Here is a 25,570-nt window from a genome sequence, read left to right on the forward strand (position 1 = left end):
ATAGCACCTTAGGAAAGAGGAAATATGATGATTGAAATCTTTTATTTAAATTTCAAGGGCTTCAAGTTAATTTTATTTTAAAATATAATAGAAGAGTTGCAATGAAAATAATATCACAAGAACCTCAATAGACTGGTAAGCACTACTGGCCCAATAGAATATGGCACTATTTTTATAAAATGTTGTGGAAATTTTTAAAAATTGGATTTTTGGGTAAACTAAGCTACTTTTTTATACTCCGTAACACTTCCCATGGAACTGAAAGTAAGCCTTATGTAGTTAGAAGGCTATTCAATTTACCTCTTCATTACTGTTTTCTCTGACTTCTTTGGATGTGAAAGCTCACAAAGCCTGTCCCCAAGAGAACCCAAGTTTGAAAACCAAGGAGTGTCTGATAAGTATCCAAAGTGCTGATGCTTATCAGAGCCCAATACAAACTCCTATCCTTTTTGAGGCTTTCTCATTTGTACAGAGTGCCCAAATATTTACATTCTTTATTTGGCAGGTTTTATTCCTAGCACTGTAACTCCACACACACACACACACACACACACACACACACACACACGCATGACTAAATAAGGATTTCCTCTCTGGTTTATTGCAGAGTGGAATTAAACAAGGTTAAAAAACTCTTGGCTGCCTCTGGTGGAGGAGTGCAGGCCATCTTTGACTCTTGCCACTTTAATTGCTGTCCAACTGTTGACAGGTCAGAGGGTTCGGTCTGTAATGTGCTGCTCCAAATATAAATCACATCACCACTGCAACAAGTCCAACTAAGCAAACATCCCAATAGCCACTTGGTCAGTGCCACCCAAACAAGACCAGTCTACTTTATAGCAGCTTCATGCACTTCCTTAGGCACTTTCACATGTTTTTCCCTCCCTCTATTTTGCTGTTCTCACTTCCTCTGCTGCTGGCAGCTGGTTGTAGCTAAGTCTTGGCATACAGAACACCTATTCAAACACTGGCTCATGTAAGCTCTAACTTGTATTTCCTGAATCTTGTATTTTGCTGCATATACTTTACTTACAGCAAACTCTTTGTGGGGAGGGCTAACATTATCTTTTTGTGAAATACCAGTGCAGGGCTCTGATCCTCACTGAAGCCTTTGTGACCTACTATAATACTATAACAATCTGTCCCTTAACATCTCACAGCAGTGATTCTCAAGCAGGGTGGTGTGGCACCCTGGGGTTCCATGGAATTTTTGTGAAATCCCTGTGTAATATTAGCACTGCTGAGTGTGCAAACACCTACACATGACTTGCAAGATAAGCCCAGAGTTTTCAAATTGGAATCCATAGTGTCATCGATGGATCTAGGATTTTGAAAAGGGACCCCTCAACTTCCAATCTCATCCACTCCTGATCCCCAGGCTCTTGACTCTATTCTGGACCTGGTCTGCTCTGGATCCCCTGTAATCCTCTAGGGTCAGGCCCTGATTGCCAACATCCTGGCTGACTGACCCCTGACAATGTGATGGTGATTGGACAGTGAGCTAGAACAAGTACAGAAGGACATCTGCAGGATAATTCCAGCATTGCACTTTCATATTTTAAAGATTGACCATATTAAGGTAAGGTGGTTGTCAGGATATAAAGAAGAAGGGGTCTAGTCTCAGGATAATGAGAAGGCCTGAATTATAAAGACTTTGGGTTAGATTACAGATTTCAACATTACTATTAGATGCACGTAAACTCAGTGTGTTTGTCTCAGGCCAGTTTCCAACAAAGAGATCAACATCACAGGAAGCCACAAACACCTGACTGGTGCTGAACAGTCCTTTTGCTGACAGCCCCAAACAATAATGGGGACCATCCTTCCCTGGTATTCTTTCTTTCATCTCTAGCCTGTTTCCATGACAGAGGTCTGCAGTCATGTAGTCCAAGAGGAAAGCTAATAGACCCAGCTGTTAAAATTCTAGCTCAGTCTGATCTTGTACTGTTTCCATCAAGGACCTTGATGCTTGTGCTATGACCTTCATCGAGCAAATGACACTTTAATTCGTGTGCAGCACTTACTCCTTCTTATAGCCAGTAAAACTGCTTCATTTCATTCAGGTGACATTCCTCCCGCCCTCCCCACCCTGGCACCTTATGAGTTTCAAACTCATTCTAGTGAAGTTATATTTGTTTTTGCTTTAATCTTAAACTGCGTAATACAACCGTAGGTCCCCAGCATATTAGTAAAACTTCTGGTTTATTTTTACTGGCGAAAACATGTGTTGCTTTATATGTCGCTCTGCAGCTCACCATCTGCACCTCCATCCCCCCCCCCCCCCAATGTCAAAATCCTAGATTAACCCATGGCTGTACCCTTCTATTTTGTCAGCTTCCCCTTAGATCAAACATGACTAAGTGAATATAATAAAACATCAAGATATGTAGAACTCTCTTTATCCATCTCAAATGTGCATATGGATTTCTAACCCTGCTTTCCAGATAAGGAAACTTTTGGTAACTGATACGCAGATTCTAAATCTGAAGTTTTAAACTTATTGTAGTACCTTTTATCCCTAAAAATCCTAATGTGACTTACAAAAAAAATGGACCTTTTCTTAAAGGGAATCCCTCAATTTTTTAAAGGGAATTTTGAGCATTTTTTGTTTTTGTTTTTTAAAGCAGGAATACAGGTAAGCAAAGATATCTGGCTATTTAGCTGTTTTTAGAAAAAATCCTTGCCTTAAAGTGAACTGTAAATCCATGATAGCTCACTGAGCCCCCGGAATTACAAGATGCTGAGTGCCTACTGCAAGGCTGAATATCCTCAATGCCTATCCCGGTTTAGGATCTCTGACATTGTGTAAGTGCTGCTCAGCATCTGAATCCAAGGCCTGGCAATGTTCAGATCCATGGCTTTAGGTTAGACCCATCTCAGGTGCCTACTAACATTGTTATAAAAAAATCAGACTTTGAAATCTTTGGGGAAAACTTATAAAATAAACTTTTTAATGGGCCAGAATTTACTTTTTAATGGACCATCAGAATTGGACATGGGTGTTGTGAGCATTGTTTTTCATGATGACCCCAAAGTAGCAATTGTAGACAAATTGGGTATGGATCACAGCTGTGCAAAACAGTTTCCATGATGAGGGGGTTTCCAGTAATGCTAGAAATAACCTTTGCTGACAAGGTTAAGATAGCATCACTTAAACATCACAATTGGAGAAAAGCTTTTTACAACAGCACTTTTATTTTTATCCTGTTGTGCAATTATTTCCAAATTTCTGAATATTGTCCTGAGTGGTCTTCAGTGCTACAGGTTACTAAATATTACCCAGCCCATTTATACCTAGCATTGTACTTGAGATGCACTGGGATGATACTGGGGGTAGGAAGCAAAGAGCAGAGACATTCCTCCTCTCAATCTACCAGCCCAGCAACAAAGTTATTCTTGTATAAAAGAGTAGTTCTGGCTAATTCAGGAGCTGATGCTTCACAGGCCTAACCATATATTGTCTGCTGGACTGATCTAACCAAGTCCCTTCTGCACATACTTTGTTATGTACACTAGGCACTTTAGTGGGGTGAAATACGCTACACCGCACATACCACTCTGAATTTACTGAGCCATTCTGTCCCATATCAGCAGGATGGCTCAGGAACCCATCGTGCATTTATTTTGCTTTATCCATCCCCTAAATCCTCTTGTAATAATGCAAGAATGTTACCTGGAGGAATTCTATCCAAAGCCCTAAGAATTGTATCTGCCAACCATTGCCTTTCTTTCCCTTAAAATATATTTCACTTACATTTTTAAAAATAGCAATTTTAATGATCTGTTACCAATGTTAAACCCTTGTGGCTGCAGTAGGGCTTATTTTATTGAGTAAGCCAGTATGCTACGTGTTCATTTATTAACCTGAAGCAGGAACTTGTGCAACTGTGGTCTAATGGAATTTTCCCAGACCTGTTCAACTACCCTGAGTTGGCACTGTTCTTTCACTGGGCACCTTGGTATTTGTTCAGTGACCCATCGCCACCTAAATGCTGTGGCAGAAAGCCACCTTTGTTTCTCCCCCAAAAACTCTGCTATGTGACAATTGTGATTAGGATGGGCCCAGCAGAGGATACATACCTTTACCCTATCTCTTTGGATAACCTGAGCTGGATACATTCCTGAGGGAGGGGGGAAACCTACTCCCTCTGCCTGCGTGACTGGCATCACATACCTGGGTGAGGGGCTTCCTTCCTGGTGGGCTAGAGTCTTCCCGGCAACTAGTGATGTATTTCAAATAGGTTGGCTGACAGCCAACAGGTGCTGGCCTCCATTGGACCAGGTAAATGAGGTCACAAGGGCTATGTAAGTTAAGGACTGCCCAGAAGGAGAGGGGCAGCAGCCATGAGGGATACTCAGGAACAAAGAAGAGCTGTACCATCTGAAACTTGCTTTCTCTCTCAAAACTCATGATCAAGGAACTGCCTGTCTCCAGAGGGAATCTCCAACTGCCTCTGGATGATACTTGTGAGTAAGCTAACTGAGATCCAACTAAATATATAGCTTGCAGTAACTCAGATGCGAGATCAAAGTCTACCCCAGCCGCAGGAGTTTGCTCTATGGGATTTCTCTGATATTGCTCTACCCTGTACCCTATTCTAACCCTACCCTCAGTAGCCAATAAAGTTCTCCTTTGTGACTGGTGTAGGAGACTTATTGAGGGATGGGTTTAATTATGCCTAAGAGGACCCTTGGGTCTGCGGACTAAGGGAGACTATTCTTTTTGGCCCCTGACTTGGGGAAGTGCCCCAAGTTCTTGTATTGGGTCGAGTACTTGTAGGACTATTAGGCCTGTGTTTCCCCAAGGACACGGGCCCCAAACAATCCCTTCTTGGGGTAAGGGCAGCACATGTTACCCCTGGACTTTGCAGTGGGGCTTGAAAGGGGGTCTGCCAGGGCTTAGGCGCCCCTGGAGAGACACATGGAGTCCAGAAGGTGGACGGGCATGGTGAGGTGGGAGGCTCAACGCAGGATCTCCCCCTACTGGCCCACCACAAATGCCATCTTTTTTAATTACCATGCAGCACATACTACTTCTGACCCTTGCTGCCAGTAAAACTGCTTCGTTCACCTCCTAACACTGTTGTTCTAATGACATCAGAGCTAGTGATACTGGAAGCATTAGACTGGATAGGTAGTATTCTGAAAAAGCAGCTCAAAAGATATATGGATGAGCAAAACTGAAATGGGCAAAAAGATAATATTTTGAATAAAAAAATTAATAAATACTTTAGCTTTCTTATACTCCTGTCTCTAAATAGAACAGTTTACAAACTCTTAGTTTTTTTCATTTATTACAAGTTTAAGCTTTTCTAGCATAACCAGAATGCCAGTTCCATAATCTCTTCCCTCCCCTTCGGGGGTAGGGAAATGACATCCTCAAACAGATCCTTCACTACCCAAAAGGAGGGTAGACGAGCCAGAAACTTGAAATCTGCTGGGAACTTTATTATTACTAAACTACTTATATGGAAAGTGCCCAGATACTACAGTGAAGCTGCATGGAAACTAAGATGGATTCCTATATCTTGAACAAACAAAACTCAGTTATAAAATTCAGCTCCAGATTCTGACATGAAATTCCCTAGCATTTTAGTATGTTTGGATCTAGCACATATTAGATGCTGTCCCAATCACAAAGTTTGGGTTATGATTTGAATCGGGATCAGGGCTTCAAAGATATAAAACCACAGAATCATAGAAAACTAGGTTTGGAAGGCTCCCAAGAGGTCATCTAGTCCACCCCCCTGCTCAAAGCAGCACCATCCCCAACTATCTTATTCTCACCAAGGCTTTGTCTAGCCATGGCTTAAAAACCTCGAAGCATGGAGATTCCATAGCCTCTATGGGTAACCTGTTCCAGTGTGTTACTACCCTCCTAGTGAGAAAAATTTTCCTAATATCTAACCTAAACTTCCCTACAACTTGAGACCATTGCTCCTTGTTCTGTCATCTATCATCACTGAGAACAGTTTAGCTCCATCCTCTTTGGAGCCACCCTTCAGGTAGTTGAAGGCTGCGAGTAAATCCCTGCTCAGTCTTCTCGTCTCCAGACTAAATAAGTTCACTTCCATCAGTCTTTCCTCAGAAGTCATGTTCCCCAGTCTCCTAACCATTTTAATTGCCCCTTGCTGGACTCTCTCCTAGTTGTCCATGTTCTTTCTGTAGCAGAGGCCCCAAAACTGTATGTAATGATTGGCAGGTACAATTTTTAGGATGGTGTCTAGGAAGTTCTCCAGATAAAATTGTTCCATTTTTACAAGATGATTTGGGGGATGGGCAAAAATTTGTGCTTTTGCGGGGGTTGTCACTAATCTTAAACAATTCAATTGATGAAGGTAGATGTCAGTTAGCAGCTACCAAAACCCAACTCATACAGTGTGGACAGAAGTTACATTTGTCACTTGATCAGCCCCCTGAAAGTGCTCTACATCCATGTTGTGATGCATGTGCATGGCTGCGTAGTGCTTTAAACCTGGCCGATTGTGTGACAAATTAAACCATATCAGATAAGGGATCAGATGAAGATGCTCCACTTTGGAGCACCTTAGATTAAGCTTAGGTAACACAAGTTCCCTGTTGTACAATCAGGGCTGGGCTGATGGAGCCTACCAAGGCCCCAAGGTTGTCTGCTGCAAGGTAGGGGGGAGAGGGGAGGGGGAGTAAGCTGTGGCCTGGGGTTTTCCCAGCCTGGGGTGGGGTGGGGGGTGGGGAGAGTGGATTGAAGCTCTCCCCCACTCCCACAGCCAAGCTTGATTTCCCCCTCCCCCGCAACCCAACAGGCAAATGTCTGGTGGGGGGTGGGGCAGTGTAATTCATGGTGGTTTATGCAAAGCACCATGAGTTAGAGCAGGGACCTGTCAGTACTCATAAGTTTCCTCTTAAGTTTTTGCCTTAAAACCAGCTGTGACCCTCACTCCACTCAGTTACACTGGAGAGGTCTTTATTGAGGGTTGGGCCTAGGTTTTGTTGTTTTTCCAAAATCTTGGCAAAGTGAAGGGTTTGTTCTGACAAATTTATAGCTGTATTATATTTCATTTCAGCTAGATCTTCTGTGGTGAGTATTCAGAACTGACTTTCAATTCCATAGTATGCTAGACCTATGTCACAGAGCACTGAGGTGCCCTGCTCCCATAGAGGGGAAAACTGCTAGGGAAGAAGCCCTAGCAGGGAATAAGGAGCCCAGCTGTGGGTTGCCAGGGCAACCAGAGAAGGTCAGCTGACCCTAAGGGGCAGGGCCCGGCTCTTATAAAGCCCAGGAGCTGAGGCTAGAGGCAGTTCCCTGCCAGCAGCCAAGAGAGGCAGGAGCTCCTGGAGTAATGATGCGAGAAGCAGCGAGAACCGCAGGTACAGCTTGACTTGAGTTGAGCAATGTTGTTGTAGCTAGGCGGCTTATGTTTGAGTTAGAGCCAGGAGGCTCAAGTGTGTGTTGCTGTTTGTTAAACCAACCGGTGGTTTGGGTGAGGCTATCAGGGGTTGAAGGAGGCCTCATAGGGGACTCACAGCGAAGTGTGAGGACTCCAGCGCCAGCGGGCGCAGCACAAGGGGTGCATAGACCCCAGCCCCAAAAAGGGGGCAACATTATTGAGAAACCCAAGTGTGGGCACTGGGAGCCCCTGATAGGGGGCCGCATCATTGGGAAGCCCAAGTTGGGCGCGGAAAGCCCCAGGAGGGGGCAGCATTGTGGATAAAGCCCCAGAGAAGAGGGCACAGAATGAGAGAGGGCCAGAGGGAGCCCTAGCACTAGAGGGAGCGTGTATTAAAGGAAAGAGGGCCCAGGGAGAACAAGAAGGGGCCAAAACAGTGAGAGAAGTGAGACAACAACGATTCTATCGGTGAGGTGTGGACTGCAGTGTAGGGGAGGAAACGGAGCCGCAGATAGCGCCCCTAGCGGCGGGGCAGAATAAGGGCAGCCTCCCGCTAATTAATACTAATTAATTAATCAAGAACAAGGTGTGGTAGGCGAGTAGGCGGGCGGTTGCCCCAGAGACAGGTGTGTGGGCCACATTGAGGGCGGCCCAGAGCAGGTGCCTGTCACAACCTACAACCAAGAAAGTGTTAAAGTCCTGATTCTATAAGGAGCAGAGTGCTTTCTTCAATGTTCTCAGTTACTTTAACTTCCTCTGAAAAATCTGTGAGAGTTAAGGGTATTTAGTACCTCACAGAATCTCTCCCTCCAGATGTATTTTGGGGACTGCCTAGTTAAATGAGCACAACATTGACTGAGTATTAACTAACAAGAATGTCTAAATTTTGTGATTAAAAAGGTCACAAAAGCAACTAAATAGGACTCGCACCTAACTTGCACATAGGATGTTATTGATTCATAGCTGTTTGGGTTGGAAGGAACCTCAGTAGATCATGGAGTCCAACCCCCTGCCATGGGCAGGAAAGAGCACTGAGGTTACATGACCCCAGCCAAGTGCATGTCTAACCTCCTCTTAAAGACCCCCAAGATAGGGGAAAGCACCACCTCCCTTGGAAGCCCATTCCAGATTTTGGCAACCCATATCGTAAAGAAGTTCTTTTTGATGTCCAACCTAAATCTGCTCTCTGCCAGTTTGAGGCCATTGTTCCTAGTTACTCCAAGGGGTGCCCTGGTAAACAGAGCATCTCCTATTCCTTGCTGCCCTCCTCCCTCCCCACCCCCCCCCCCCGGATGAATTTGTAGGTGGCCACAAGATCACCTCTCAGCCTTCTCTTGAGGAGGCTGAAGAGATCCAGATCCCTCAATCTCTCCTCATAGGGCTTTGCCTGCAGGCCCCTAACCATACCAGTAGCCCTCCTCTGAACCCTCTCAAGGTTGTCTACATCCCTTTTGAAGTATGGCACCCAAAACTGGATGCAATATACCAACAGTGGCCTGACCAATGCCGCATAGAGGGGAAGTATCATCCCCCTGGACCCGTTCATCATGCACCTGCTAATGCATGCTAAATTGCGGTTAGCTTTACTGATCACTTCATCACATTAGTGACTCATATTCATCTCCGTGTCATCAATGATCCCGAGATCCCTTTCTGCTGCTGTGCTGCTGAGAAGGTCCTCCCCAAGCCTGTAAGTGTGTTGGTGATTCCTTCTCCCTAGGTGCAGCACTTTGTACTTGTCCTTGTTGAACTGCATCCTATTCTGTTCTGCCCATTTTCCCAACCTGTCCAGATCCCTCTGGATTCATTCGCTACCCTCTGGTGTGTTAATTTTACCCCATAATCATCTGTGATATCATCTGTGAATTTGGACAAAGTGCTCTCCATGCCCTCATCCATGTCCCTGATGAAGACTTTGAACAGCACAGATCCAAGTACCAAGCCTTGTGGGACTCTACTGCCCATGTATTTCCAGGTTGATACTGACCCGTCCAAGGAACTGGGAACTTGGCTAACTTCTTCCAAAAGATGACTACCACCTGCTTGTCATTTGAGTTCCCAGCAATAACACCCTACAAATAATCTTCAGCTGCAGATATAGAACCTCAGACTGCCCCTGTAGCAAGGTAAGTACATGCTACTGCAGCATCTGTTCTTTCTCTCTCCTTTATCTAGTTACTGTACAGTATGATTTGCCATTCTTTACTGGAACTAAAATGACTACATAAAATGGACATGATGTCTGTCATACTTCTATAGGTCCTTTTATATTCATATGGACTACAATATTACAGTGGGCCTTTCTATAAGTAGGTCATATAAGTCTAATGTAAGCTACACATTCTACTTATAACCCTATCATCTATATTAACTCTATTTTTGGTTTGGATAAGGGATGGATTTGTTGATATATGGGAAATTAAAGATTGACCTATACAAGCAGAATGGATGTCTTATAATCCCTAGCATGGGTCAGATTGAAAAAGTAAAGATATTGGAATGCATGGATGTTCTCTGAGCATTTCAACAGTATCTGGGTTCTTAAAATTTTCATCAGTCGCCATCTTGTTCATGTTCATGGACATTGGAGCCGAACCAATATTGGGCCAAGACATTGATTTCAAACAGTAATGAATGAGTCTCTTATATAAATAAAACCAAAAACAAGCATAACATTTTTGAAGTTCTCTCTTTAGAAAAATCTCTCTTGGATCTGTTTAAAAGAAAATGTTTCTAAGGGACTTCTTTGCTATCCTTATAAACAAATACATTTAAAATCCCCATATAAATTCAGAATATATCACTGAGATTTGTCTTCCATTTGGGTTATTCCCTGGACCTCCACATTTCTTCTAATATGCTGTTACATTTTCTGGATTGCAAATCTGTAGGTTTGTTTCTATACCAACAACTCAAGCAGTCTACTTGCTGTCTAAGCTTCTGTACATTCAGTGTTTAGGCAAGATGGAGAAAAAGAGAGCCAGACTGTAGGAAAACATGGGTTACAGACTTGCTCACCAGCCAAATGTAAGCTGTAATTTACTGGAAGGGAAGGTCCTCTTTAAATTTACAGAAAGGGGCATATATAGACTTCTAACAAAAACATGTAATGATTGCTTGGCAAAGAGAAATGCTGTTGTGTGACAGATTCCACATTGTCACTGTCTACATTTGACACAGTTTCTTTTGGTCAGATCCTGATACCACATCCTTGTTTAGGGGCTTTCTCCTTGTATTGCTATTGTCTGCCTCATTCCTCTTCCACATGGTTCTGGAGAAAAAACAAACTCTCCATTTTGTTTATGTAAATTATTTTTCCTGTTAAAAAAAAAAATTGATGACCCCACCACAGATCAGTCATTAGCCTCACCCTTCTCTGGCATAGCTTTCAAAGCTGACCCACTAATATAGTCCCTGCAGACAGTGGATGAGGGCAGTGCAACAGGAAACTTCTGCCCCACTAGGACAAAGCCCCCTTTCCTTCCAGGCCAGTAGCCATCTAGCTAAGGCACACACCTTCTTGCTTACTCCCTTGCTCTTGGCCCCAGATATTTCCCACAGACCTTCCTCATATGGCTGTCCAGGAGGCTATCATCGACAGAGCAGCAGAGATGGCTCTGGCTACTGGTTCATCTAGAGCAGAGCTTCCTAACCTTTTCCTCAGCATGACCCAGTTTAGACACTGGAAATCTTTTGTGACCCCAAGATGATGCAGATAAAATCACCAAGTCATTAAGATGGCATTACAATGTTTATAGTCTTTATATTTTTCATTTAAAGTATTTTATCTTAATTTAAAATCATTTTAACTTCTTTTTAGATTTAAAAAACCACATGGAATACAAAGTCTAAAGAAGCTTTGGAGAAAAACATCCACGTTAGATTTCTCAGTCATGTAAAATGTATTTCAGACAGATACTGGTAATCAAGATACTGGTTTTACATCAGTTTCCTGTAAGGCACAAGTGCCTTGTTGGAGCTGCAACTGCCATGCCTGGATGAATCACTGCCATGCACCCAACCCCTCCCACTGCAACCCTGGGGGGGGGCTCTCAGCCAATCAGAAAACACAAGAATGAACCAATCAGAATGCAACAAGGGGGTGCACATGACTAGCACTGGCTCCTCCCCATTGCCATGGGGACAGGCAGGGCTTCCCCCACAGCACCCCCAGGGCTTAGCTCTGCCTGCCCCCTCCCACCCTTGCTCCTTCTGTCTGTCCCACACCCTGTCCCACCCCTGTAGCAGCTGCCCCAGAGTCCTTTTTCCTCACTTGTGAAGGGCGCACAGGGCTGCAGGGACCCAGGTACCATCATGTAGCACAGAGGCACCAAGCATGAGGCCAACCAGCCATGTGACCCTATGGGCTGTCACCCCACCCACCAGCCACAGAACCAATCAATAACAAATAGGTTATGGCAGACATCAGCCAATTCCCACTTGCTGTTGGTGCACGTGACTGGCAAGTACTCCCTCCCCTGCCCATCCAATGCACAGGGGCATCGCCTGGAAAGGCTCTGCCCCACCATGTTGGTTTAGCCAATCACAGCCTGGAATGGTCCTGGTCCTGCCTCTAGGGCAGGATCCAGCCTGGAGTGAGTGGGGCCAGCCACGGACATGCCACCCCCCAGAATATTGTGTAAACATTCTCTTGGATAGATCTGGTATCTGAGAGCTGAGTTTCTGATGATGCAGTAATATTGATTCTAAGTTTAACCAATTCATAATTTAGTAGTGCTGTTTTCTGTAAATCAGAGCCTGAATCGAATCCAGGGTTCAGGGTCTGAATGTTCCCACATGCAAGTCTCTTTATTTCATCTTGTCAAGGATAGATTGGGTTGGGGCATGGCTGTTTTGGCCCACCTTTTCTAGGGCCTTCCTCAAGAGAGGCAAGCAGGCCACACCAGAATGGAGGTTGCAACATTGTGGTATTTTATAGGAGCTACCCCACCATGAGTAGCCCCATCACTTTTGCTACCAGGCCCTCCAGTTAGATGCTGTTGATGGTCGTTTGCTACCCACCATCCAGGCCAGACTAGAACCACTGTGCTATTGGTGCCATCCCTTCCAAGGAGCTGAGAGTGGCTGGAATGTGCCTCATGGTCAGATCATTCATTTGTTGCTGATACTTTTGTCCCAACTTGTACCAGGTCATTGAGTTGTGAAATGACCTTGGAGAATTTTGGGACAAACGCATGCTTCTTCCTCTGTTTTCTTGTCCCGATATAATGCCTAGGGCAGCAGGAGTCTCTTTGGTTCCTGTAAGATGTGGTGCACTTCCTTCAATCCACATACAATTTTTTCTTTACACATTGTGCCATTGACTCTACTGAAGAGAAAAATATACAAGTTTGAGAAATGTAAGCTTTGCAAATACCACAAGGTGGAGAGTCACTGGCTTAATAACTGCAATCAAGGGGCAAATATAAATGTAGCTATGTGCTATTGTGGCACCCATAGCATAGGTTGGCCAACCCTGTTCCAATCCAACTCCATTGCCACATCCCTGTGCCCTTCCCTTTCTATCATTTGAGACCTCTGCTGCTGTTTCTCTATTGCCTTGTACCCCTGGCACTTCCCACCTCTGTCTCATACCTCTGCTCTTCCACGTCCATTGGCTCCTTACCTTGCTCCTCAAAATCCCTCAGCTCAAAACCTTATTCCTTGAAGTCCATATGCTCAAAGCCTTGCCCCTCCACATCCCTGGCCTCCAAGGCTTGCCCCTCCACGTCCACTGACTCATACATGGAGGTTGCAACATTGTGATATTTTATAGGATCAACTACACCATGAGTAATCCCATCACTTTTGCTACCAGTCAGATGCAGTTGATGGTCATTTTCTACCCACCATACAGGCCAGACTAGTACCCCTGTGCTATAGGTGCCACCCCTTCCAGGGAGCTAAGTGGGGCTGGAATGTGTCTCATGGTCAGGAAATCACTCATTTGTTGTTGATACTTTTGTCCCAACTTGTACCAGGTCATAGAGTTGTGAAATTACATTTGAAAATTTTGGGACAAATGCATGGTCCCTTCTCTGTCTGTTGTCTTGTCCCTATGACAGCAGGAGTCTCTTTGGTTCCTGTACAATGTGGTGCTCTTCCTTTAATCTAAATATAATTTTCTACTTTACACTTTGCACCTTTTCATAGATTCATAGATGTTAGGGTCGGAAGGGACCTCAATAGATCGAGTCCGACCCCCTGCATAAGCAGGAAAGAGTGCTGGGTCTAGATGACCCCAGCTAGATACTCATCTAACCTCCTCTTGAAAACCCCCAGGGTAGGTGAGAGCACCACCTCCCTTGGGAGCCCGTTCCAGACCTTGGCCACTCTAACTGTGAAGAAGTTCTTCCTAATGTCCAGTCTAAATCTGCTCTCTGCTAGCTTGTGGCCATTGTTTCTTGTAACCCCTGGGGGTGCCTTGGTGAATAAATACTCACCAATTCCCTTCTGTGCCCCCGTGATGAGCTTATAGGCAGCCACAAGGTCACCTCTCAACCTTCTCTTGCGGAGGCTGAAAAGATCCAGTTTCTCTAGTCTCTCCTTGTAGGGCTTGGTCTGCAAGCCCTTAACCATACGAGTGGCCCTTCTCTGGACCCTCTCCAGGTTATCTGCATCCTTCTTGAAGTGTGGCGCCCAGAATTGCACGCAGTACTCCAACTGCGGTCTGACCAGCGCCCGATAGAGGGGAAGTATCACCTCCTTGGACCTATTCGTCATGCATCTGCTGATGCATGATAAAGTGCCATTGGCTTTTTTGATGGTTTCGTCACACTGCCAGCTAATGTTCATCTTGGAGTCCACTAGGACTCCAAGATCCCTTTCCACTTCCGTGCCACCCAGCAGGTCATTTCCTAGGCTGTAGGTGTGCTGGACATTTTTCCTCCCTAGGTGCAGCACTTCGCATTTCTCCTTGTTGAACTGCATCCTGTTGTTTTCTGCCCACTTGTCCAACCTATCCAGGTCTGCCTGCAGCTGTTCCCTGCCCTCCGGCGTGTCCACTTCTCCCCATAGCTTTGTGTCATCCGCAAACTTGGACAGAGTACATTTCATTCCCTCGTCCAAGTCGCTGATGAAGACATTAAAGAGTATCGGTCCAAGGACCGAGCCCTGCGGGACCCCACTGCCCACACCCTTCCAGGTCGAGACCGACCCATCCACCACAACTCTCTGGGTGCGACCCTCTAGCCAATTCGCCACCCACCGGACTGTGTAGTCATCCAAGTCACAGCCTCTTAACTTGTTCACCAGTATGGGGTGGGATACCGTATCGAAGGCCTTCCTGAAGTCCAAGTATACCACATCCACCCCTCCTCCTGTGTCCAGGCGTTTCGTAACCTGGTCATAGAAAGAGACTAGGTTGGTCAGGCACGATCTGCCTGCCACAAACCCATGCTGGTTTCCCCTCAGCATAATTTGTCCTGCTGGGCTCTTGCAAATGTGAGCCTTGATAATTTTTTCAAAGACTTTACCAAGGATGGAGGTGAGACTGACTGGCCTATAGTTGCCCGGGTCCTCCTTCCTCCCCTTTTTGAAAATGGGGACCACGTTAGCCCTTTTCCAGTCCTCCGGGACTTGGCCCGTGCGCCAGGAGCGTTCGAATATTCCCACCAGTGGCTCTGCAATGATGTCGGCCAGTGCCTTCAGCACCCTCGGATGGAGCTCATCCAGGCCTGCCGACTTAAAGGCATCCAGTTCTTCCAAGTGACTCTGCACCATCTCAGGATCTACGCATGGAAGTCTGGCGCCTTGCTGCTGTCTCTCTACAACCCCAGTGAGAGACTTGTCGTGTCCCTCACTTAGGAATACTGAGGCAAAGAACTCGTTGAGGAGTTCAGCCTTGTCCCCCCTGTCTGTCACCAATTGTTTCTGCCCATTTAGCAGGGGTCCTATTCCTCCCTGGGCCTTCCTTTTACTCCCTATATATCTAAAAAAAATTTCTTGTTGTCCTTTACTTGGGTTGCCATCCTCAGCTCCATGGTAGCTTTGGCCCGCCTAACTGCCTCCCTACAAGCACGAGCAGAGGAGGTATATTCGTCTTTAGTGATCTCACCTTGTTTGCACTTTTTATGTGCTCCCCTTTTGGCCCTTAGGCTGCCCTGGATTTCTCTGGTCAGCCATGGAAGCCTCCTGGCCCCTTTCCCTCTTTTGCCTCACTTGGGGATCGTCTTGCTTTGTGCCTGAAGGATCGTTTCCTTAAGGCACAGCCACCCTTCTTGGGCTCCCATCCCTTCAAAATTCCTACTCTGCAGTGCGTCCTTGACTAATCGCCTGAGTTCATTGAGATCAGCTTTCCTAAAGTCTAGCACTTTCACCCTACTAGTTACCTTACCCACTCGACGTCTTATGTTGAATTCTATTATTAGGTGATCACTGTCCCCCAAATGGCTACCGATCTGTAGGTCCCCTACCATGTCATCCCCTGTTGCCAATACCAGATTCAGTATGGCATTCCCCCTAGTGGGACCATGTACCTCCTTTGGCTTTAATAAAGAGAAAAACATACAAGTTGGAGAAATATAGGCCATACAAATACCAGAAGGCAGAGAGTCACTGCAATAGCTGCAAGCAAGGGGCACTTATAAACGTATGCACATGCCACTTGTGGCACTCATGCTGCAGGTTGGCCAGCCCTGTTCTAATCCATCACCATTGCCACATCCCTGTGCTTCTCCCGCTCCATCACTTCATATCCCTGCTGCTGTTTCTCTATTGCCTTGTCCTGCTTGTCATCCCGACAACTGCCTCATACCTTTGCTCTTCCACGTCCATTAGCTCCTCACCTTGCCTTTCCATGACCATTGGCTCATACATGATCATTTTGATACAAGCAAATAGAAAACTCTAGCCATATCCCACTTTGTACACTGGGTCACTCCATTCATGCACTCATAATTCTGGGGACTAATCAGGAGATGCATTAAGACAGCACAGGCTTTTCCCTAGGTGACCCTGACTTCCAGGGATTTGTAGGTTAGGAGGTCAGAAGGGGCCTGAGGATGAAAGGTAAATTTTAAGCCAATGCATCTAGCAACAAGGTGCAAGTTTTAATATTGACCATTGGAAGCAGCAAACGAGGGCAGTGTTGGATTCTTCATCACTTAGTATCCCTACCAAGACTGATGCTTTTCTGGAAGAATGGTCTTATGCAAGTACCAAGTAACTGAACCCATGGCAAGAGCAATAGGTGGAATAGTAATCCCCATGGGAGGTCAGACTGGATGATCTCACGGCCCCCACAGGCCAGAAACTCGGTAAGTCTGTTTTCCAAGTCCTGTGATTTCTAGGTCCTACTTTGTCAAAGAAAATCCCTTCTAGGTTATGTGCCTGGTCCTTGCTTCTCACTAACTGACTTACTCTCACTCACTCACTCACTTCACTGAGTCCAACCCCAAGTGACAGGGAGGATTCTAAAAGTCCCCAACTCATCCTGCCTTAATCATGCAAAGTCAGAGAAAAACAGGGGACCATCTTTCCTAGAGGAGCATGCCATGTTACTTTGGCTCTCCAGTCATGCACAGTAGAAATGGGGACTGATAAGGACTGCAGCTGGGGCTTGATGCCTCATGCCTTAGCAACAGTCGGGGCCTGGCACTTTCAGGTCTCAGAGATGGCCCAGATCTGGCACTACAAGCCCCAGCAACAGACTGGGCCTGGCACCTCAGGCCTTTGCAATGGTCTGAGCATGGTGCCTTGGTCCTTAGCAACTTAGCAGCTTCAGGCCTTAGTAAAAGTTGGAGCCTGGATCCCTTGGCCCTTTGCAGTGGTTGGTGCCTCACACCTCAGATCCTAGCAATAGTCTGAGCCTGGCCACTTTTTCCTAAGCAACAGTTTGGGACTGGAGCCTTAGCAATGGTATGGCCTGGTACCTCAGGCTTTGGCAGTGGTCAGGGCCTGAAGTCCTCTCCCTTTAACTATGGTAGGGACCCATCACCTTAGACCTTCACAATGATTTTGTTCTGCCCCCTCAGTTCTTAGTGATGGTCTGGGCTTGGCATCTGAGACCCAGCACCAGTCTGTGCCTGGCAGTCTTGGCCCTTTGCAGTAGTTTGGGGCTGGTATTTTGATCCTTGGTACAGCCTGGATCTAGCACCTCAGACCTTAGCATTGGTCTGGGCCTGATGCCTCAGCCATTAATGACAGTCTGAGCCTTGCACCTTGGGCCTTAGTGATGATCTGGGCTTAATGCCTCAGGTCTTAGCGACTGTCTGGGCCTTGACAATGGTCTCTTAGGCCTTGACAATGGCTTGGGCTTGGTCCCTTAGTCCTCCGTGATAGTTTTGGCTTGACATCGTGACTGTTAGTGATAGTCAGGGCCTAAAAAGCTCAGTTGGGGACTGGGACCGTCAGACCTTTGCAAGGGTTGGGGCCTGGCACCTCAGGCCTTAGCAACTATCCAGGCCTGGTGCCTTGGGCCTCAGGAATTTTCTAATCTTAGTGTCTGGGGCCTTAGTGACAGTCTTGACCTGGTGCCTCAGGCCTTAGCCAGAGTCTGGGGCCTGTCTATCAGGCCTTAATGACTATCTCAGCCTCCCACTTTAGCCCTTAGTGATAGGTTGTGCCTGGCATTCTCAGACCTTAGTGATGGTCTGAACCTGGCACTTCAAGCTACAGCAGCAGTCTGGGCCTGGCAGCTCAGGCCTTTGCAATTTTCTGGGGTCAAAGTTCTTAGCTTTTAGCAACAGTTTGGGCCTGGCACCTCAGACATCAGCAATTGTTAGGGCCCAGGCCCACAAGCCTTAGCAACAGTGGGGGCCTGGAGTACTCAGCCTTTAATACCTATTGAGGTCTAGCCCCTTGGGCCTCAGTGATGATCTGGGCCTGGGCACATCAGACCTTTTCTATGGCTTGCACCTGGAACCATAAGCCCTTAGTAACCATGGGGGGGCTGGTATTTCAGGCCATAGCAACCTGAAATCTGTGGTGGGGTTTGTGGAGTTAGGGTATAACAGAGCCATCTCTGGGATGGGACTCAGGGGCTAGGTGTACAGGGCCCCTTGCCCAGCTAGGTTCTGCTAAGGGCCTGGGTGGGGGCCCCCTTGGGGAGTTGGTGGGAATTACCTTCTTCCCCCAAGCTCCAGTTGCACAGGAAGTGTCTCCATGGGAAAAGTGGGGAAGAGGGGGTGCTGGGCTACTAGAGGTAAGGAACCCCTGGGAGAGTGGGTAGGGAAGGGGGTCAGTGGAGATATTTGGGCATCTAGTCTAACTGTTCTAAATCAGCTCCACTCTGTGCTTCCCTGCTTCAGGCTCAGCCCTTGCCCCTACCCAGGTTACAATTTGGACCTGGCCCACACAGGTGAACTAAGGGCATCAAGGCCTTTAGTTTGGAAGTGACTGGTACAGACCTCTTTCACCAAGTGGCAGGGATGCCAGGCAAGGTGCCTGGATTCCCTGGTTCCCTGGGTGGGGGTGGAGATTGCACAATTAACATACTTTGAATGCGGGAGAAGGGACATTGATTATGGAACTGCCTGCAAATGTACTGTGGCTATACCCCTACATCTGAGGGGCCAGGTAAGAGAACCCGCACGTAAGGGGATATGCAATCCTGTTCCAAATGCCCACATTATGGGGCTTAGGCTCTGGCTTAGGCCAAACATTCATGCATGAGCAACTACTAAATCTGGCAAACGTCCTGCTAGGAGAATACACATATATGATGTGCATTCATGAGGATACTCAACCCTACTTCATAATACATCTAACCCTGACCATCAGGGGACAGGAAGGCCGCATAAGGGCTGCAGTGGCCCATCAGTTAGCCTACCCGGTGGTGCTAGGGTGAGATGGGGGAGCTCCATGGCCAAACTAATTTGGTTGGTGCAATGAACCCAGAGAAGCCAGACAGACCACAACCCCACTGAGCCAGCGCTAGGGAAATATTCCTGTTGTCAGACCTGGAGTTTCAAGGCCTTGACCCAGGTCTTATCTGAAGCAGTGGTGGGTCCAATGGGAGGCCCTCACCAGCTGGCCCTCTCCAGCCAGCAGAAATATGGAGGAAAAAGGCTTGGGGTCCAGTGCGATCCAGAACCCCCTTCAGAAGGGGCAGAGAGTCTGGGACCCTCTGAAGCTTTCTGGGAGATGGGGCTGGATCAGGTGAGGGGAAAGCCAGGATTTCATAGACATTAGGGCTGGAAGGGACTTCGGAAGATCATCAAGTCCAGCCCCCTGCCCTAAGGGCAGGAAGTCAGCTGGGGTCATAGGATCCCAGCAAGATAAGCATCCAGTTTGCTCTTGAAGGTGTTCAATGTAGGCGCTTGAACCACCTCCGGTGGCAGGCTGTTCCAGACCTTGGGGGCTCGGACAGTAAAGAAATTCTTCCTTATGTCCAGCCTGAAACGGTCTTGTAGTAGTTTATGACCGTTCGACCTAGTCGTCATCCCTAGGGGTGCTCTGGTGAACAAATGTTCCCCCAGATACTGGTGGCCACCCCTGATAAACTTATAGGTGGCCATCAGATCACCCCTGAGCCTGCGCTTTTCCAGGCTAAAGAGCCCCAGGGCTCTCAGCCTGTCATCGTAGGGTCTGCTTCCCTGACCTCTGATCATGCGCGTGGCTCTTCTCTGGACTCTCTCAAGTTTCTCCGCATCCTTTTTGAATTGTGGAGCCCAAAACTGGACACAGTACTCCAGCTGCGGCCTCACCAAGGCCGAGTACAAGGGGAGAATGACGTCCCGGGATTTGCTTGAGAAGCATCTATGGATGCAAGCCAGCGTTTTGGTCGCTTTACTAGCCGCAGCATCGCATTGCAGGCTCATGTTCATCTTGTGGTCAATGATGACCCCCAAGTCTCTTTCTTCCATAGTGCTAGCCAACATAGCACTGTTGAGCCTATAAGGATGCTGCGGGTTTTTCTTCCCAAGGTGGAGAACCTTGCATTTATCGGCATTGAACACCATCAGATTCTCATCCACCCACTTGCTGAGCCTGTCCAGGTCAGCCTGGATCACCCGCCTGTCTTCTGGTGTGGATGCTTTGCCCCAGAGTTTGGTGTCATCGGTGAACTTGGCCAGTCCACTTCTGACTCCAGTGTCCACATCATTAATGAAGATGTTGAACAGTATGGGTCCAAGGACAGAGCCTTGGGGGACCCCACTGGTCACAGGACACCATTTCATTAAAGATCATTGAGAGAACCTGGTATGTGGCCATTTATATGGATGATTGTGTTGGGCAAATGTGGTCTTCATAGATGCATGTTTGGCCACTCAGGACTCCCACTTTGAGCTTCAGGGGGATCTCTTGATGAGGGTGACCAGGGACAAAACCACTCGCAACTACTAATCCCAATATGGTACTGCAGGCAGGTTTTTCAAGCTCATGCATGATGTTCCCAGAGGGTATAGGTGAGTCATCTGGGGATAGAGAAGACACAAAAGAGGGTGTTGGCAAGGTTTTTCTGGCCTGGGGTACACTAGGAGATCAAGGAATATTCTGCTTCCTGCCCTAACTGCCAACTGATTGCCTCCCAGCCCATGTCCAAAGCTCCACTGGTGCCTGTACTGCTGGTGGGGAAGACTTTGAGTGGGTCAGAATCAACTTGGTGAGACACCTAGAACCTACCTCAAGAGAATCCATGTTCATATTGGTCTTTGTGTACTATGCCACCCGATACTCTGAGTCAGTAGTGATTTGCTCAGCATCAGCAGAGATGGTGGCATCCCAGCTACTGCAGATATTTCTATAGGTGGGTATTCTAAGAGAGGTCTAAACTGACAAGGATACATCCTTGATGTCCTAGATTTTACATGAAAGCTGTGTCCTCTGAAAGTATGTTCAATAAGGACTTCTGTGTATCAACCTCAAAGAGGTGGCCTGGCTGAAAAATTTAAGAAGACTCTAAAAGGAATGGTGCAGAAATTTGCCCCATGAAATTGGGAGCAGGTGTTGTCTACCTATTATTCACAATTCAAGAAGTTCTGCAGTCTTCAATGGGCTTCAAAGTCCTTCAAACTTCTATATGATCTTCAACCCCAGGGTGTGCTGGACCTCCTACAAGAATCTTGGCAGGCCCGAGGCCCAAGGAATCATGATCCAGAACATGGTCCAGTTATGTCCTAAGATTATGAGAAAGTTTAGATCTGGTGATGGTCTTAGCCAAGGAAAATCTCGAGGCTGTCCAAGCTAAAAGCTTTCCAATGGGTGAAGGAGCAACAATATAACAAGAATGCCAGGTTCCAGGTTTACCAACCAGGAGATTGAGTCTTATTATTACTCCCTTCCTCTGAGAGCAAGTTGCTGGCCAAATAGCAAAGTCCTTTTGAGGTCTTTCACAGGGTAGGCCAGTTAGTAGGCCTGTGCAAATAGGGAAGTATTCAATTCAGATTTGGCCAATTCGAAGGACAGTGATTAGATTCAGATCACTGTCCCAAATTAATTCAGCTGAATCAGCTTTGGAATTTTGGCACTGATTCGGACAGATCTGGCAATTCAGATTGGCCAGGAAGAAGCAGGCACAGCTGGGTGGCTTCAGGTTCTCCCGTGGCTTCCCTGGCTGTGCCTGGCCTCTCCCCAGGTGGAGGGAGCCGCAGGAGAAGCCCCCATGGCTGCCCTGCCTGGCCCTATCCCCTGCCCAGCCCCAACCTAGTCCCAGCACTTTTAATAAAAATTTTTAAAAGCCCTGCACTCACCAGCGGAAGCAGCGAGAGGCCTCTGGGAGTTTGTGGTAGAGCCCCCCTGCACAGCATGGGGCAGCAGGGAGCAGTGGAGATCATCCTCCCACCTGGCACCCACACAGCAGCTGCCCCATGGTACAGGTGCAGCGTGGCTCATCAGGGTGCTGCACGCTGTCTGGGAACTAGGGCCACTGGGGCTGAGTGGTGCTGGGCTCTGGCTGACAGGTAGAGCCACCCCAGCTCCCAGACAGTGTGTAGTACCATGCAGAGCCACGCTGCACCCATGCCATGGGGCAGCTGCCATACAGATGCCAGTCAGCAGGGTGATCCCTGCTGCCCCCCACTGCCCCGTGCTGCATGGGGGGGCTCTGCTATGAGCCATCAGAGGCCCCAGTCACCAGAGCCATTGAGTGTGGGGGTTTTGGGGTTTTTTTTTAAGTGCCAGGAGGCTGGGACTGGGCAGGGGATGGGAAGGCAGGGCAGTCATGGGGACTTCTCCATGGTTCCTTCAGCTGTGCCTGCCTCTGCCCCAGCAGGGGGAGCTGCCTGTGGGGGCTATGCCCTGCTGCCGCTTGCCCAGCCAGCACAGGGGGAGAGCACAATGTAGGTGCGGCTTGCTCTGGGTGGCAGCAGGGCATAGCCCCTGCTCCCAGCACTGCCACGCCCGCATCAGCACTGGGAGTGGGGGCTCTGCCTTGCCATCAGTTGCCAGCTGGCGCAGGGGGCGTGGGATGTAGGCATTGCAGTAATGGGAGCGGGGGCTTTGCCCTGCTGCTGCTTGCCCCCTTCTGCCTGGAGCGAGCTGCACCTGTATCCCGCCCCCAGCTGGGCAAGCAGCAGCAGAGCAGAGCCCTCACTCCCAGTGCTGCCATGCCCACATCCCTCCCTCTGCCCCCCTCCCCAAGTAACACATCCCCTCTGCCCCAGCTGGGCAGCTTGTCCCAGCCCCAATCCCACTCTCCCCCACACCTCTTCCCTCCCTACTCCCCCAACCCCAACAGACTTACCAGTTGGAGGCAGCTGTATCAGCTGCCTGTTTAGTCTATGGCCGAATCCCCGAATTGGCCAAATTTTTTCCAAATTGATTTGTATGCTTTGAATCAATTCGGAGCTTTTAATTGGTCTCCCGATTCAATTTGGAATCAGGCCAAATCTCCTCCGAATTATGCAGCCCTACCAGGTAAATTATGAAGCCCATCTATTGGGGAAGTGGCAGGGTTCACATATTTACCATGTTAACTTGTTAAAACCCTGGAAGTTGTGGCAGGCATGGATGTCCTCCACAAGTTTGCTAGAAGCTGGCCTGAGGCTTTGGAACTCTTCCCCAGATCTGGTAGCTACCTTCCAACTAAGAGAAACTTTGGCCCCAGCAGACAGAAATAAGAGCCCTACTGGGGGAATTTAAAGAGGTGTTCACAGTGAACCTAGGAAAAACTACCTTGGTCAAACATCAGATTGTCCTCAAGCCAGGATGCATAATCCAGATATTCAAGCATCCCAGCCCAGTTGAGGGACACAACAAGGCAAGAGATTTAAAAAAATGTTAGATTTTGGGGTCATCAAGGAATCAACAAGTGAATGAAGCAGCTCCATTGTCATGGTGCCAAAGCCTGACCACTCCATAAGGTTCTTTATCTACTTTTGAAAGGTCTGTGCCGTGTTGAAATGCAACGCATACCCTATGCCCAGGATAGATGAAATAGTGGACAGCATAGATAACACTAAATGTATATCACCCTGGACCTAACAAAGGAATACTGGCAGTCCATTAGACCCAGCAGCCTGTGAAATCACAGCTTTTACAACACCATGGGGACTTTACTACTTTCAGACTTTACCTTTTGGGCTACACAGAGCGCCAGCCACCTTTCAACGATTAATGGACCAAATACTCTGGGCATATGTAGTTGCTTACCCAGATGATACTGTAGTATTTGCAAACACGTGGGTGGACCACCTCCAGTGCCTGGGGGAGGTGTTTCAGTCTATATGTGCTCACAGCCAATCCAAGTAAATGTTGCCTAGGGTACACAGAACTGAAATACCTTGGATACATACTGGGCAGTGGTGAAATCAGGCCTCTGGTTGATAAGTTGAGGGCCTTGGCTGAGTCACCAGTGCTAACAATGAAAAAGCAACTAAAGTCCTTCCTAGGCCTGGCGAGTTACAATTAGTGGTTCATTCTGCAGTTTGCAGATATTATGGCCCCACTAGTGGAACTGTTGTGAAAAGAGGTGCTGCAAAGTGTCCAGTGGTTGCCCAAATGTGCGATGGCATTTGGAAATGTGAAAAGGCTACTAGGGAGTGAACCAGTCCTGCGCAGCCTGAACTTAACAAAATAATTTATTGTATGTACAGATGCTTTGGAGTGAGGCCTGGGAGCAGTCCTCTCCCAAAAGTTTGAGGATGGGGAACATCCAATCCTATATTTAAGTAGGAAGCTGCTTCCCTGGGAGCAGAAGTATGCTATAATAGAGAAAGAATGTCTGGCAATCATATGGGCAGCAGAGACCCTTCACTTCTACCTCTAGAACTTGTTTTGAGGTGGTCACCGACCACGCCCCATTAACACAGCTCAGTACTATGAGAGAAGCTAACTCCTGGCTGACAAGGTGGTACCTGTCCCTGCAGCCTTTTGACTTCTCAATATGCCATCACCCAGGTTCAACACACGTGAATAGGAACTTCTTCTCCCGAGAAACAGGGTGGCTAAAGACATGGAAGAGTGTTCCATTCTTGGGGGCAGGGGAGAAAGGATGTGTAGTAGCCTGCATGTTTCAAGGGTTGCAGCCCAGCTGGAGACAGTGAGGTGATTGCAGGCCTGCCTAGGAGGACTGGGCCAGCTTATGGGAATAATGGGCTTGCCCAGAGGAAGTTAAAAACTCCCAGGGAAAGGAGCTGGAAGAGAGAGAAAAGGCTGTGAGGCTAGAGATAGCAGCATCTAGCCAAGGTACTCTTACAGGGTCTGGGAAAAAGACCACAGGGTGTGAGTTAACCCTTTATTAGTTTATAGTGTTTGTTTGCATATTGATGGTTTATGTTGTGCCCTGTGGTGCAATTTCACCCAGGGAAATAAGGACTATGTTATACGAATTGACAACCCCCTACAATTCCTATGCAGCAAAGCATGAGGACCTTTTCCAACACAGCAGCACCCTGCAGGGAAGCAGGCAGAGTTTATGTAGCCTGAGTCTAGGCCAGTCTGCAGGCAGAGTTCCAGTCAGGCAGAAGCCGAGGCTCTCAGGGTCTTGTTACACTTTACCCTGTGAATTACACAAATGTTGTCCAGCTTAATGTTATATTGGAGTTTGCAGCAGTCACTTCTAAGGTTAAAAAACCCTTCTCTGATGGTCCCCAACATGCACAGCTGTGACTTGCCACTAAAAGCTCGGTGACCAGTGGTAGGACTAGGAGCTAGGGGAGAAAAAAGGATCAGGCCCCTCAGAGCTCAAGTAGTGAGCTGACTTCCTGTTTCTGCTGGGCAGAGTGAGCGCCACAGTCCCAGAGGCCTGGTGGCCACAGTATCTCCCACCACCACCCAGACCAGCTTGCCACCTGAGCTCCAGAGGGCTGTCATGGGATGGG

General features: G+C 47.6%; 1 protein-coding gene across 1 annotated transcript in view; it reads left to right on the plus strand.

Annotated features, from left to right (window-relative positions):
- The first annotated feature begins 4,443 nt into the window (after nucleotides 1-4,443).
- The window catches only part of SPP1 (secreted phosphoprotein 1), a 97,217-nt gene continuing 76,090 nt past the window's right edge, over nucleotides 4,444-25,570 (plus strand). Inside the window, exon 1 of the mRNA XM_059722290.1 lies at nucleotides 4,444-4,467. Coding sequence (XP_059578273.1) covers nucleotides 4,459-4,467 — 9 coding nt within the window. The 5' untranslated portion in view covers nucleotides 4,444-4,458. The remainder of the gene's footprint in view (nucleotides 4,468-25,570) is intronic.

Source organism: Alligator mississippiensis, chromosome 2 (genome assembly GCF_030867095.1).
Source record: "Alligator mississippiensis isolate rAllMis1 chromosome 2, rAllMis1, whole genome shotgun sequence".
Taxonomy (NCBI): Eukaryota; Metazoa; Chordata; order Crocodylia; family Alligatoridae; genus Alligator; species Alligator mississippiensis.